At 39.1% G+C, this 15,110-nt stretch overlaps 1 protein-coding gene across 1 annotated transcript in view; it reads right to left on the bottom strand.

The window, feature by feature from the left end:
* The window catches only part of ncor2 (nuclear receptor corepressor 2), a 147,176-nt gene that overhangs the window by 115,728 nt on the left and 16,338 nt on the right, over positions 1-15,110 (bottom strand). The window contains exons 2-3 of the mRNA XM_084727921.1: positions 3,228-3,423; positions 713-828 (exon numbers count right to left, since the gene is read on the bottom strand). Coding sequence (XP_084584047.1) covers positions 713-828; positions 3,228-3,332 — 221 coding nt within the window. The 5' untranslated portion in view covers positions 3,333-3,423. The remainder of the gene's footprint in view (positions 1-712; positions 829-3,227; positions 3,424-15,110) is intronic.

Here is a 15,110-nt window from a genome sequence, read left to right as displayed (position 1 = left end):
AACCACAACAATTTATGTATATTGTCACTATTTTACCAGCTGTTTATGTTAACTGATTCTATGTTATGATTATGATCATCTAATTATCAAAAATTAACAATTTTTCAAGGAGGATATTCAAATTCAGGAGTGCATTATCATTATTGATTATTCTGTGGATAATTTTTACTATTAATAGATTAAATGTTTAGGTCTATAAAATATAGCAAATTTGAGAAAAATGCTCATCATAATTTACCAGAGCCCGAACCGATGTCTTCAAATTGCTTCTTTTGTCCAACCAATGCAGCCCAAAACCCAAAGACTTTTCATTTACTGTCATAACTGACAAAGAAAAACCTCACAGTCCTCACATTTAAGAAGCTGAAATCAAATGGCTGACATTTTTGCTTGAAAAATGACTGAAACGATTAATCAATTATCAAACCAGCTGGCAATTAATTTTCTTTCAATCAACTAGTCCTTGCAGCTCTACTAACCTTGAAAAAATAAGTTAAAATTAAGCAAATTAAACTTTGTAAAAACCCTGTGAATAAGAATGACAATATAATGGTGCAGGTTTTCATATAATGCTGGAATATTTTCATTTTCATATTGTTGGATGTTCTTCTTTTACATATCCTAATGCTACGTTTACACTGCAAATAAAACACAATAAATCATGCAGCAGCTCCATTTAAACACGCAGACAACATGAGCACAGTGCACCCACCTCTCATTCCCAGGCTGAAACTCTGAAAGTAAGGAAGGTCGACGGCGATGTGGCTGGGCCAGGTGGGAGCTGTAGTCTCTGGCATGATGAGAATGGTAGTCAACCAGTCCCACTTCCTAGAACACAAATAACAACTTGTCAGTGGGGAACAAAAATTCCTGCATTTATCTTTTCTGCTTCAGAATGATGCCAAGACTCCAAAAATAATTCATTTTTACATTCCCATCCCCTGCTTTGTTCCTTCCAGTCCTTTTCTGTCCACCTCTCATTTCTCCCTCTCCTTCCACTCGTTTCTCACGCGAGTGGGATAACCCATACAGCTACTGTAAACTGGCGCCCCTGCCAATCAGGGATTGTGGGACATAGCCCGTCAACCCTCATCTCCTCCTGAATGTGATGATGAGAGGGAGTGTTGGATTAACTACAGGTGCAGCTGTGGGGATCCTGGGGGGTAGAGCCTTCGATTCTCCCGCCATACAAGAACAAAAAAAAAAAAAAAAAACGTGAAAGCAGTGGAGGTCACTGAATGAACTTCTGCAGCAGCCAGAGGCCTCCTCTTTGAAGCACAGACAGCTTTGTCCCTGATACGTAGAAGAACATAATCTTGATAATTAGGAGATGTGGGTGGAAATAATGGGGGCTCCATGAAGACAACATGAACTTTCAACTCAAACATCTAATGAGGGAACGGGTCTGTGTGCACAACATTGGAACCTGGGAATGTTTCTGTTGGAAAAACACCAGTGGGGGCCCCCAGGGTCAGGCCCTCTCCAGTGGTTCACAGTAATGCCCTGTTTACTAAATATCCACCAAGCAGGCAGAGCCAGAGTTACAATTCCAGTTAAATCTCTCAGGAGGGTTTTAACTAAAAAAAAAGTTCAGGCACTACAGGTGATACAGGTGGTAGAGTACCGAATGGTGAGTTAAGGTACCAAAACCCAGTATTAAACAGGACCCAAGCTAAATTATTAAAGACTGTATTACAGGGGTTGTGTTAGATGTTCTTGTTCTCCATCATTTTGAAAGACAGGGTTGTAAAAATTCTGTCATAATCTATTTAAAACTGTCAAAATTTTAATATTCTATTTAAAATGACATAGCCTATTAAACAGTTTTTAATTTTTAAAAGCAACTCAATCATAACAACATTGAATACACAGAACAGATAAATTATGCATTTATTATGAGGGCATAGAGAGAACAGTTGAATAGAGACACAGACCATGGGGTCACAAAGCACTTCAGCTGGCTAATAAAAGTAGTTTTATCCACTTGCTTGTCATTCATCCTCCTCTGTATTAATCCTTTTTTTTTTTTACCACGTTTGTCAACTGCCTCATAATTAATCGGTATTGCCAGTTAGGCAACTTTCTCAATGGATTCAGCGACTTTTCAGACCCTCTTAGTGACTTTATTTCTAAACAGCTAGCAACTAGCAACTAAATTAAGTGACTTTTTTACTTGAAATACGATGTTCCTGTAGTGAGTTTGTGATTATCTGGCTTCAGATTACTCCCTCTCTCTCTCTCTCAATCTATCTTTTAAAATGGCTTTAGGCAGGGTTGCCTCAAACTGCCAGCATGGAGGGCATTTCTGGCCCCCTCTCCATATACCATATTATTTTAAAACTATTTAACTATTTTTTGTAGTTGTTACATACCAATCTAAACTACTACAACTGAAATATGAAATCAAAACAAAACTGTAATAAAAATCTATGTATGTATTTCTGAAGGACTGCATGTTGCAATTTGTTGATACTGAATGTCTAGAAAAGAATATCTTGTTCAACAGTTTCTCTCTCAGAAAACTCAGTGTCAGAGCAGATTAGTAAGTTATCAAGTCACATTTTTGATCAGTTATGCAACTAAATGAGTGTTCACCACATATTCTGGGGTGTTTCATGAAAGCACAGAAAAAAAACAGCAATGCTTATCTAGCCATTTTCATAAGGAATATTAATGAGCAATTCAACGTGACAGAACAATTCCTGAGTTTGTGTCCAGTGTAAGGCTTACTAACATATAGAAACTGCTGTTTGCAGCTGAGTTTGAGACGCCTGACCCAAGATGATCTCTTCCTCGCTGCAACCGACACAACCACTCGTTAAAGCAGAGCATCCTCAGTGTTTTGCTCTGGGTTTAAACAGATAACCTTCAATTTATTTTCCATCATTCTTTGTAAAATTCAGTCAACGACGAAAAATATTCGATTAACACAATCTCTGGGACAAGGTATATATTGAAGAACGTCAACATGACTAACATGAATAAAACTAACATATTCTGTATTTTTCCCCCAAGTTATACTAACCATCAGCTAGTAGGAATCGTGCCGTTGCCTTGAATAAATGACATATTTCTCTTGGTCTGACCATTGTTCAAGTCATTTGGAATAATGTTGGAATAAAACAAAATATATAAAATATGTCACATAGCACACAGTGTTTTTAGACACACAAATGCAGAAAGGTTACATATTATAGCTTTGACACATTGTGTGGCAGGCCTCTTACTGTGTGTGCCCGTTGCAGCTGCAGTGGTAGAGTGGCAGGGTTTGGCAGGTGCCGTGTGTCCACAGTCCTCCGGCTTGACGGCACGGACTGGGGATGAGAGGACATGCTGGCACAGCCGCTTCCTCTACAGGCAGGAAGTGGGTGTGGCTGCAGAGCAGATGCCGCACATTATCGGCTGTTTCTCTTAGCCAGCAACCTGTTGAGGAAAAAAAAAGAGCCATGAAACATTCTTTGTAGCACAGCACACTCAGTGGAATTACCTTGGACAGCCTCATACCTGCAAAAGACAATGCATAAAACATTATGCAATATGTCTAACTGTTGCTCGGAAACAATTTGATCTCTGGTGAGCACCTCCAGAGTAGCTCAAGATGAAAGTGTGTGCCTCTGTCTGCTCCGGATATCAGAATGTCATCACCTCCCTACCACAGCTGCTCCCCCCTCCAGTGCTCCTTGTGAAGGAGTGTGAGTCCCTGCACCTGCTAGACTGAACCCCTCCTCTGCTGCTTACTGAATGGCCCACTGTCCTCACACTGAGGACGCACAGACAGACACCAGCCAAGTCAAGCAGCTCGCCCGTAAACCAAAAATACTCTGAGTTTAATGGGGCTTCAGAGGCAACATAAATAACTCAATGACAGACAGATATGTAGGCCTTGAGAGTCGATTTTAATTCCAGATGACATTATGCAAACTACAGTGGTCTCATCGACAAGGAGTGTGTCATATTGGCCAAGAATGATGATATAAGTAAAAAACAGGCATGCATTAAGCTAAAGCGCACCCCCACAAACCCCCTCTGTAACAGCTATTCTGCACAGAGGTAAACATAAGTAAACATAAAGAAGCAAGATGAATAATCCTATTAAAGTGACCATGCAGATTAGAGCAAACACAAAACATTAACTGTGTAGTTAAAACTGGAGCCAATACTGAAGGAGGACATGGTGGACCCATGAAAATAACTTCAAACCCTCATAGGGCATTGATTTAAAGATTTTTAGTTTAGTGCAACAAATATTCAACATTGATACTAGGGTCAAAGCAATTCATCGAAAAACTCTATTGGTGAAATAAACTGGCTTCATTTAATTCATATAACTATACATAGTGCACTGTGTCACATATGATTATTACTAGTCACCTCATCTGCTTACACTGTTGACATGTGACATAAAGAAGATGTTATATAATGGAGCGAATTGCAAAACGCAGGAAGAGAGAAAAAATAGTGAGGAGTAAAGAGAACAAATAGGACAGAGACAATGTCAGAAACTGTCCAAAGTCAGGGATGACTTCAAGCTAGTACAGTTTGTATGATTATCACAACAGCACAAGATCAATGCTTCATCATCTCAGCAGGCAGCATCCAGTCTACACATCTAGTCGACAGAGCTGACCCAACACAGCATAGCATCAATGCTAGTATTTAACCGAAATCAATAAACTTGCGAGTTGAGATAATAATAATAATAATAATAATAATAATAATAATAATAATAATAATAATAATAATAATAATAATAACTTTATTTGTATAGCAATTTTCATACAAAAAGAATTGTAGCACAAAGTGCTTTACAATCATAGATAAAGAAAAAGAAACTGAAGAATATTTAAATAATTTAACATGTACATTGTCAACCAGTTCTAGAAATGAACATTGAGAAAATTAAAGTATAGGTTCTCAGCATTCACATCTAATAGGGAGCTCTTCATAAATTTTCCTCAACATCGTAACAAACATTGTTTTCAACATTATATGTTCAGTAACAGAAGTTTTCCTGACTAAGTTTGCATATCGGAAAACAAAGGCTATATGCCAATACTAATAAATCTGTGATGGGCCCATAATTAGGCCCATATTGGCTGATGGTTATCAGTTGACCAGTGTATCAGTTGGCTCTGCATGATAGTCACACACAGACAAAACATTTCCTTCACAGTGGTGTATAAATTACCTCAAAAAACAAAATACCAGGTGGTGTAAGTCACATACAGGAGGTTTGTTCAGAGGGTTTGGTTTTGACAGACATTGTAGCAATTCAAGGAAAATGATTTTTATAAAAAGCAACCAATTAGTTGTTCATTATAGGAAACCTTTCTCATTTTCTCTTTTGTACACTTACTTCACTTCTTTAATAAAGCAAAAGTATTTCTAATCTGATTATTCAATAAAATAATCAGTAAAATACTCAGTTACTAAAATAATCAATACCTGCAGCCCTAGTTGAGACAACATTCAGCTCTGCTCAGCTTGTTACTGCACCACTCTCAGACACTCCTAAAAGCCTGTGATAGTAGTAGTGGGTGTACTAGTACTCATGACATGTTTTCCTGTGACTCCTGCCAACAAAGAAATTAGGCCTTGTGCCATTTCTCTGGGCCTCTGACTAATGACGCCTCGCTCATAGCTCATGTTTCAGTGCTGTGTGAGCCACACAACAAGAGGCCCGGTGGCAGAGATACAGGCTCTCAACATGGCACTGATCGAAATCACCACGAGATAGCGAAGTGCTCGAGGTGCAATGCAATTTAGTTAACTGATGGGAAAACCACCACCACTGAGACAACCTCTCAAAAAAAAGTCTACAAGCATTTTGTTTCTAGAGGACATTGAATGAGATCTGATGCTGAATGGAGGTCTGTTTATTTCAATCAGTTTTTTTCTTCTTAAGAACAAATAGTTGAAAATAATCATAATTAGTTAATAACAACATGGAATGTTGAGAAAATTGAACATTTTATAAGATATTCAATCTTATTTTTATAAAAGGATATATAATAGGATATCCACTGGAAGCTTGTTTTCTTAATTGATCTTGTTACAACCCAAATATGATTTGTTAGATTTAGGTGCTTCCTTTTGATGATAACACAGATAGAAGACCCAGCTCAGATGCTATGTAAGAAATACTTATGATGTAAATTAACAAATCAAGTTTAGTTGCCTTAGATTAATGATACCATCTCCCAATCCACATAATTAGGATTTGCTGACAGCTAGTACCAAACAACAGTGCAGTTGTCTGCTTTCAATAATAATTTAACAACTAAATATAACCATTTTTATTCAAAGCTAAAAAAGCACTTGGTCAAGCACAGCTTAGATCAGTACTGACAGCAACACCACAAGTTAGTGAATGGGTTAAACTTAGTGCTAAACATGCTTCCTTTCAATAGACTACTCAATAGCTAGAATGAACAATACAAGGGGGAAATTTAAGCATGCCTGAGATCATTTCTTCCTGTGCATTCAGGGTGCACTTCTTTAAAAAGCTGAAAAAAAAAACAAAGGCTAGATGGTATCATGGCAGTAACTGTATGGTGTATTAATGGGTGCAACTGTGAAATATTTTAGGTGCTATAATTGTCTTTGTTTTATTTGTATTGTTTCCCTTTTTGGATGTGTATGTCTGGGAAAGCTGACTTGTATAAAATTGATCATTTGAGATATTTATAAGTCATACGAATGCAGAATGTCTGAAAATTATATATAAAAAAAAAAAGACAAAAAGTAACTGTCCAACTCACGGTCAATGGTGGTCTATAAACTGAATGATATTAGCACACTAGCATTAATGCTAGGTCAGCTACCTTGGCTGGTGGCCACAGTTCCTCATAATAGTCCCTTGAAAGTCCAAACCAGGACAGGGCATGAGTAATGACCTCTGCAACCAGTAGTAAACAAGAACTTTTTATAGCACTAGGTGGTGAGCAAAACTTGGAGCAGTAGCTTGTCATTAAGCGAAGAATAGCTGGCCTATTCCACCTTAAATGTCAGTCTACCTTAAGTGAGCCTAACTTGAAGTTGTTGCCAACTTCAAATCTAAGTACCATCATCAGTAAGCAACACAGAGGAGCTTGATTTGGGTCTTGAGAAGTTATAGTATTTATTTGCTGCCAAACAGCCTAAACTGAACACACACTGCAGGGCTACATTCACAGCAGTGACATCACATCATCATCATTGCTTTTTGCTACTGGTCTAATGCCTTGTTTAAACTGCAACGTCATGTCTGCATCACACTCACATGATGACAGAGTTCACACCACACTGAAGTTTCTGTCTATATATGATCTGTATTATCCACCTGCATTTTAGTGTCTAGCCACATAAAAGCAGCCAAACCTTCTATGCAGCGTGCAGCTCTCCTTCAATATGTGTGAAGACTCCTGATTTATTTTATCAAATAATGCATATGATTGTGTTTAAACACCGCAGTGTGTTTGCGCATGTGTGTGTGCGTGCACTTAGTGAGTGTAGTTGAGAAAGAGAGAAAAGAAGAGAGTGCCAGTGGCTGCATTTTGACTACACAGATGCTGGAGATCAGAGCAGAGGGATTAAAGTTTAGCACTAAAATTGTGTAGTGGCAGTAAATGTACAGTTTGCCCTCCAAAACACTGCAGAAAAAGTTCAGCAAGTTCCAGTGTTTTGTTTGAACTTCTCTCTGGTTCTGGAGCACACTCGGCTCCACCTAGATTATAAAATGTGGATAAAATACCTTTTCAGTTCATCTTTACTAGGTAGCAGGCTCACTCACAACACAAATCATATTTGCACCCATCAGATGCAGCTGCTTTTGACCAAATATCTTTATATCAATATTGTTGGGATGCCCATTGATACTGATTTTTGATAAAAAAATATCACCAGTAATGTGAATATAATGACTATGTGGGTGATGGCACATAATTAAACAGCTAAAACAATCTCATAAATTCTGAAAATTACATCACTTTACTGAATTGCAGCCTTTAAAACCAGGAACACTTATGCCCCATCATGGCATAATGATACCCAAAATATAAAACAATCTAATCTCATATCATGATATTGATATCATATCAATTTATTGCAATTTGCTTTTTGAAAAATTCCCTGATGCTTCCAGCCAGTTTGCATTACACTGGTGAAAAACCTGATGGTAGGCTATGGCCTACAGTAGAGTGGCCAGTGTGCCAGTCTCCATTGTCTGACTCCAGTTTTGACTCTTTTTTCACAATACAAAGAGGGGCACTATCTCCCCTTCCTTCCTGCTCGACTGTCACAAAAACAAAGTGTCACTTGATTTCAGTTACGCAAAGGGCTCTATTACGAACAGCTGAACATGAGTCTGGCTTTAAGGAACAGAGGAGCTCTGTAAACATAGGCTTAGAGAGGCCACAAGATAGGAAAACACTGCTGAAATTCTCACACCAGCCAGAGACTTTACCTTTGTGTCAAATAGTCTAAACTGTGGCTCCAAATATTTTCAAGAAACCTGCGCACACTCATCTTTTGGTCAGACAGACGAGGATAAACAGACCACACAAAGGGAAGTGCCAAAGTCCTTGACTACACCTCACTGCTAGTGAAATACTAGATGAGGAAAACTCTTGATATTGACACAGCATGCAAATATGTGCAACAAAGGGCAGAAAAAGAGGCCAGTGAGACAAAGAGAGAGGGTGAGATAAGCCATGATCCTCCTTGGAAGCCTCTCTTTGATGACCGTCCAGTCCAGAGAGATTCCCCTGAGAAGGACGAAAACAAGTCTGAAGGCAGTCACAAGATCTGCTGAGGACAAAAAACCTGAATCAAGATGAGAGGGCCAACACAATGAGAGAGCTTTGACATAAACTCTGAGGCAAATGGGGCCTTCCAGACGAGAGGCTAAACACATGCACTGGCACTGCTACAGACACCCACAGGCAAGTCGATGGCTCGCTGCCAACACTGCGAATGAACTCAGTCACCTCACTCTCTCACTCTAGCGTGCTTTCCTTCTCCCCCTCTTTTGATTTCGTCTTCTGCACAGAGTAGAGTGGGCCTCAGCCTTCAGCGGTGCAGGCCAATATTTCATCCTCTTACCCCCCACCCGCCCACCCTCCCTCTCCATTTTAGGAATGGCTGTGGAAATACTAGCACAGAGCACACAGACAGCTTCCAGCCTGCCAAGGAGAGCAGGAGGCTGACTTCAAACAACAGTCTAATTCTACTGACATAAACAGTTAATCAAATCTCTGTCTAGTCTGACTTGGTCGTCTGACAGTCAAGCTCTAAAAGAGAGTACAAGGGATTCAACAGCTTGTAACATATTTTTTGATAAGAGCCTTGATAGCATGGCTTGGACCTTGATAGAACTGAGAGTGTGATCGGCTTATCACCACACAGTAATAATATACTGTTAATTATATTCCCATTAAAATATTACGCCAATATTTTACTAAAAAAAACAGACATTAGGGTATTGAGCTGTGAGCAAGGACTTCTGCAATTATTATGACAGCCAAAAGAGATGTTGGCTCCGTTCAAATGTGTGGCGCTGTGGTGAAAAGGCAGATGAGTGAAGTGTAATGGGCATAAGGCTTGGTCTGGGAACAACATCAGAAGTCTATAAAGCAGTGCCCTAGAGAGCTGAGCTCAGGGGAGGGGGGCTGCTAGGACTCTCAGCCTAGGAATGTGGCACCCTGTCAGGTCTCATAAGGATTTATCTCCCTGGAGCCTCATTACCGAAGGGCCCTGGACAAGGAGGCTCCCGCTTGCTTACCCTTTCTCTCAGTCACCCCTCAGCTTCGATAGTGAACCACTCACAAACACTACACACACATGCACTGATTTATAAACGATCCTTATCTTTACTTATAGCATGGGTGGTCTAGTTCATTTAATGAAATGCATACAGAAAATAAAACTCAGGTCAAATAATGTACAACTACATCTTGAGGGAGTTCTGCATTGGCTTCAAGATTCATCTGCAGTTGTTGTTTGCTCTCCTCTTGCACTTCACCTCCTTCCCCATCCACCCAAATTTAACACAGAAACAAAGCTCTTGTAATTAATCCGCTGAAGCTTCAGTATTGAGGCCCTGAGAGGTTTTTTAAGGTCAGGGTGCAGAAATAAGGTCAATCTGTATGGTAAGCACTGTTACTCAAAGCACTGAAATCTTTTCCATGTGACCTCAAACATTTTTTGTTTTATTGAAACTAGGGCAATAACTGCATAACCACAATATTGCTGTCACATGACACCTACCACAGGGTTGAGTGCATCTATTAATACACCTATGGATCAGTGCTGACACACACAACCCAGGAACACAATCTCCAATTGGTTCACAAATCAGAACACAGCCTCTGATTGGTCAGCAGACTCAACCAAAGGCATCTTGAGGTTGCCTGTGGGCAGCTAACAATAATGTTTTCAACATGTAAATATGGATGAATAACTACAGAAGACGTTCAGTGTTGGAATTATTATGGATTTATTTTACCATGTCACCAAAAAGACACAGCATTTCAAGGCTGGATTACACGGCTTCTTGAAGGGATATGATTGCACAAGAGCTGAAGTTGTCAAGGTACAATTAGCATTAACTTAACATTAGCCTGTCCAGCTTTGCTTACTTCAATGTTAACCGAATCTCAGTTTCAGCAGTTGAGAAACAATAGATGAGACTTTTCTTGATCTTGAGAGGCTGCAGCATTTATCAACTGACACACTATAACCTGTACTTTGCATTTCTTGCCAGACTGACAACTAATAACAACAATTTTACCTCACAGAACATGGGAGCTGCTGAGTGTGTGAGTCCAAGCTAACCCTTTAAAACACAGAAGTCACACAATAACACAAATTAACTAAGAAATCGAGGCAGTGGTACACCAGCACAACTTGTGCAGCTGTTACGTGAAGTAAAATTACTGTTTTTGTCAAAGGAGTCTGGTTGCATTTGAGAGAGAGAGAGAAGATATATAATGAGCAATACAGCTTCAGTTTCTCATTGGAAGGGGCTCTTTGACAGCAAGGTAAAGTAGTTAAAATTTTCAAAACATAGCATATATGTCAACTTTTTCCAGGGGTCTCAAATACGATTTTGTTGCTGACCCCGTCCACAGTAGTACATTCCTTAGCTTCCTGCTGCTTCTCCAAACTCTGACGTCTGCCTACTGTAGGTGATGCAGCCATTATGGATAATGAGACTGACATTTTTTCAGGAATCCTGTGGGATAGTGAATTTCACTATTGATCATAGGACTGGAATGGGACAGGAAAAAAAGTCAATGGGAACAGGCTGAACAGGAATCATAATAAGAATAAGTCAGTTTTTATATTTAAAAAAATGCAGTTCCAGTATGAATAAACAGCATTATCTCTATTTTGAACATAATGCTAGTGGATCTGTTGCTTTTTTTAATTCTCTCCTGTTCGCTCTTGTGTCTGTTTGCAACCACCTGACCAGCGCATGACATGTGGAGTGATGGGAGTTGTTCTTCCGGGACTGGGACAGGAGTATTTTTGTGGGAGTGGGATGGGAGAGGAGTGAAAATCCACTCCTGTGTCACCCTTTAATAGGTACCTCATACATCCCCACTTCAAATAATTAAAACGGTCCCTTTTAATGGTCCTCTGGCATGTGTGTGGACTGCAGCACTACAAGAATTAAGCTAATCCAAGCACAGCAAAGTAAAGAGGTGGAAGTCAAACTACAACAGCCAGTAAAATAAAATGGGAAGGTGATTGCAAACACTTAGATTAACAGTTGGATAACAGAAGGGAAAACACTCATAGATCGGCCAAACCCTAGTACGCCCTTTACACTGAGAGCAGTGTAATATCTACAGCAATGCTGACGAGGCAGAATGCCCTTTTCCTGGTAGACAACCTGACATTAACAAAGGGGAAGACAATGCAAGAATGTAGTGCAGAGGCTATAATGTAAGAAGATTTACTGTGCGTAATCATTTAACCATCATAACAGATGGGCCCAATTTTAACACTGTCAGAGCAGAAATTTAACTCAAAATTAACAGATATTTAACTTAAAACAAACAAGGTCCTCCAACAATTACTGGGCAAATAGGCAAGCAAGAGAATGAGTTACTAACAGGGAAGTACAATCAAATATTAGGTGACAGAGAGAGGCTGTAAAGGCAGCAGGTGATATAATTATTGCCTGTGTGCCGGCTTGATATATAGTGCAGCTCCTGGCAGGCAGGTGGCTCGCTCATTGCTATTCGTACAAAACAGCAAAGGAACATCCCAACACCACAAGCTGATCTGGCCCTACACCTGCTCAACTCTCATACAGGAAACCAGCGGTCACAATACACAGTCAGCAACTGATTCACTGTGAGAAAAGTGTGAACACCCAGTCAACTTTGGCACGGCTGTAATTTGTGTGGCGGAGAGAGGTGTGACAGGCTGTGGTTTAGGCAGATGATAGTACCTTTCATTTTGAATCTGACTAAACAGCACACTCCTCATCATGTTAACGACAGTATGATTAGCAACTGCAGTCAAAAGCAAGAGAGGAAAACAATAGAAGTCATTGTGAAACTGAAAATGGAAGTAACATTAAAATGTAAACACTATTAAACGGCAGCAGTTGCAAACTTAATATGGATTATCTTTAGCTTCACATGACACTGTTAAACTGTACTTATTATCAGTTAGGGGTGTAATCTATTGATTCAGTGTTCAATGATCCAATATGATTGATGAACAGTAAAAATATTGTATATCCTTGTCTTTAAGAGAAGCCTTTCTTTTGAAAAAAGCATGGCATGTCTGTGTCACTATGGAAGAGTTCAGTCATGAAATTGTCAAATCATAATTTAGTTGCTTTTTGTGAGTTGCCATAAACGTAAATGAGTGTGTTAAAGGGACATACAATATCATGTGACATTGATTACCGTCCCTGAATTGAATCAAAATCATATGATGGCAGACTTTGTGATATTACCAAATACCATACCATGTCTTGTACAATTATCCATATATTTGGATAATGTGTGTGTAGGTTTTAAATCCATTTTTTTTTGTTTTATATGTTATTCTATTTTTATGTTATTTGCATTCTGTTTATCACTCATTGCTTTTCTACCTGTATTTTTGATTCTTGAGCTGCTATAATGAGTGAATTGCCCCGGTGTGGGAACAATGAAATTTATCTTATAATCTAAGTATAGAACAGTCACTCAATGTGGAACAAATGGGGCTGAACAAAATATAAGCACTGGCCTGATAATTTAGCTTCAGGAGTACACTTACAATATACAGTTAAAGAAATCAAGTTCAGAATCAGACTGGGAAACTTCACTCTGAAGCAACGATACACAAAACATTATTTTATTTTTTGTCTAATACCTCCCCTATGATTTCTTTTACAGTAAAGAAACTCCATATTATATAATTCAAATAACTGCAAAGTGAAGTGCTGAAAGTAAGCCATCTCATTTGTTTCAAACATGACAGATAAACAGCAACATTACAGTTTGTGCTGCTCAGGTATCATTTTTAGGTTGTAACTAAAAGATGCAAGCATCAATTACATCACCATTCAAAACTGGAGTGCTTATTCATTCTCTGGCAAGAAAAGGCAAATTCGGAATACAACTGAACCATAGACATTTAGCTCAGCATTTATTTACCACTTCTGTAGCTTAAAAATGTTGAAAATTTAAAAGTATTAAGCCTTCATACACAGATAAGATATTCAAAGTATTCAGTTTCCCAACAGTAAGCCAAACAAATAAATACAGCCTTTTGGCCTGTATTGCAGCATTAGCCACTAGCCCGTTGCTAGTGCAACCATGCTGTAATCGCAGCATTGCTGCCACTTAAGGGCTGCGCCTCTGTAAGTTGATGATTCAAATCACCAGTCAAGAAGTCCTCAAGCCAAATCTCATTTAATCAGTCATATCACTGCACCTTCTTTAGCTGCATCTCTGTACACAGAGCAAAGCAGGATTAAGAGCAAGGCAGGCTATAAACTTTTACAAACCGAGCCTTGTTTCAAAATAACCTGACTAAAAACACTAACTAAATGAAATAGAGACTGGTGGCTGAAACAGAGAGCAGCAAAACACAGAGCACATTCAACTGGTGCTGAAGGCTAGTAATTCACAACTTAGATTTAATAACTGAGCTATGCAGGACACATGCTGGTTTCGTGGAAATGTGATATTTCACATCACAGTTGATGGACAGAGGCATTAGAAAGGAAAACATAAGACTGGACATGTAAGCTGCAAAAGGAAGGTAGATGTGGGGCAGCTGGCCTGTAGTGTAACTGGGTGGAGGACATGAATATGTTTCCTAAAATTGCAGGTCAGGTGTAATGAGTTAAATTAGGGCTGTAACTAACTGTTATATTTATCATAAATTAATCTGTTGATAAGTTGTTTGGTCCATAAAATGTCATCACGTATCAGAAAATGTTGAAAACAGTTTATCAATATTCCCAAAAGCCCAGGGTGATGTCCACAAATGTCTTGTTTTGTCCACAATCAAAATAATAAAATTACAATATTTTTTTTACTCAATTATCAAAATAGCTAGTGATTAATTTAATAGTTCATTAATAATTGAATAATTATGGCATCTCTAGATAAAAAAACATCAGTTATAACCTAAAGAAAACGTAATTCTTTTCCCTGCTGCAATAAAAAATATACCAAAATGAAGGACTAAAAGGAAGTATTGACTGAATTTTGTCAATCGTTATAACCCTAAAAACAACCAAAAGAAAAGCAGTACAGGCTACGTATATAAACAAAATATTGGACAAGCAAAATCACATGCCCTGTTTATGTTTTGCAACAGATTATATCCATCATTAGTGTGGCCTCTGACTGTAGATGTGCATGTCTGACAGTGAATACAGGAGACAGTAGGGAGGAGAGAGGTGAACAGGGCCAGTCATTGGCTGGCCTGTCCCTCCAGATGTGACCGTCCAGCTGTAACCATGCTGGACAGCAGAGCAGCTATTGGATTTCCTGTCTGTTCCCCTGCTGCCGGCCGCCTCAGCGACACTGTGTGAAATTACATAAGGCTCTCCCCTCCCCCTCCCTGCTGGCTGGAGTAGAACTGCGGCCTTCACACACTGACTGCACACA

Source organism: Lutjanus erythropterus, chromosome 10, assembly GCF_056507025.1.
Source record: "Lutjanus erythropterus isolate fLutEry1 chromosome 10, fLutEry1.hap2, whole genome shotgun sequence".
In the NCBI taxonomy this organism is placed as follows: Eukaryota; Metazoa; Chordata; class Actinopteri; order Lutjaniformes; family Lutjanidae; genus Lutjanus; species Lutjanus erythropterus.
This window is presented reverse-complemented; position numbering and strand designations above follow the sequence as displayed.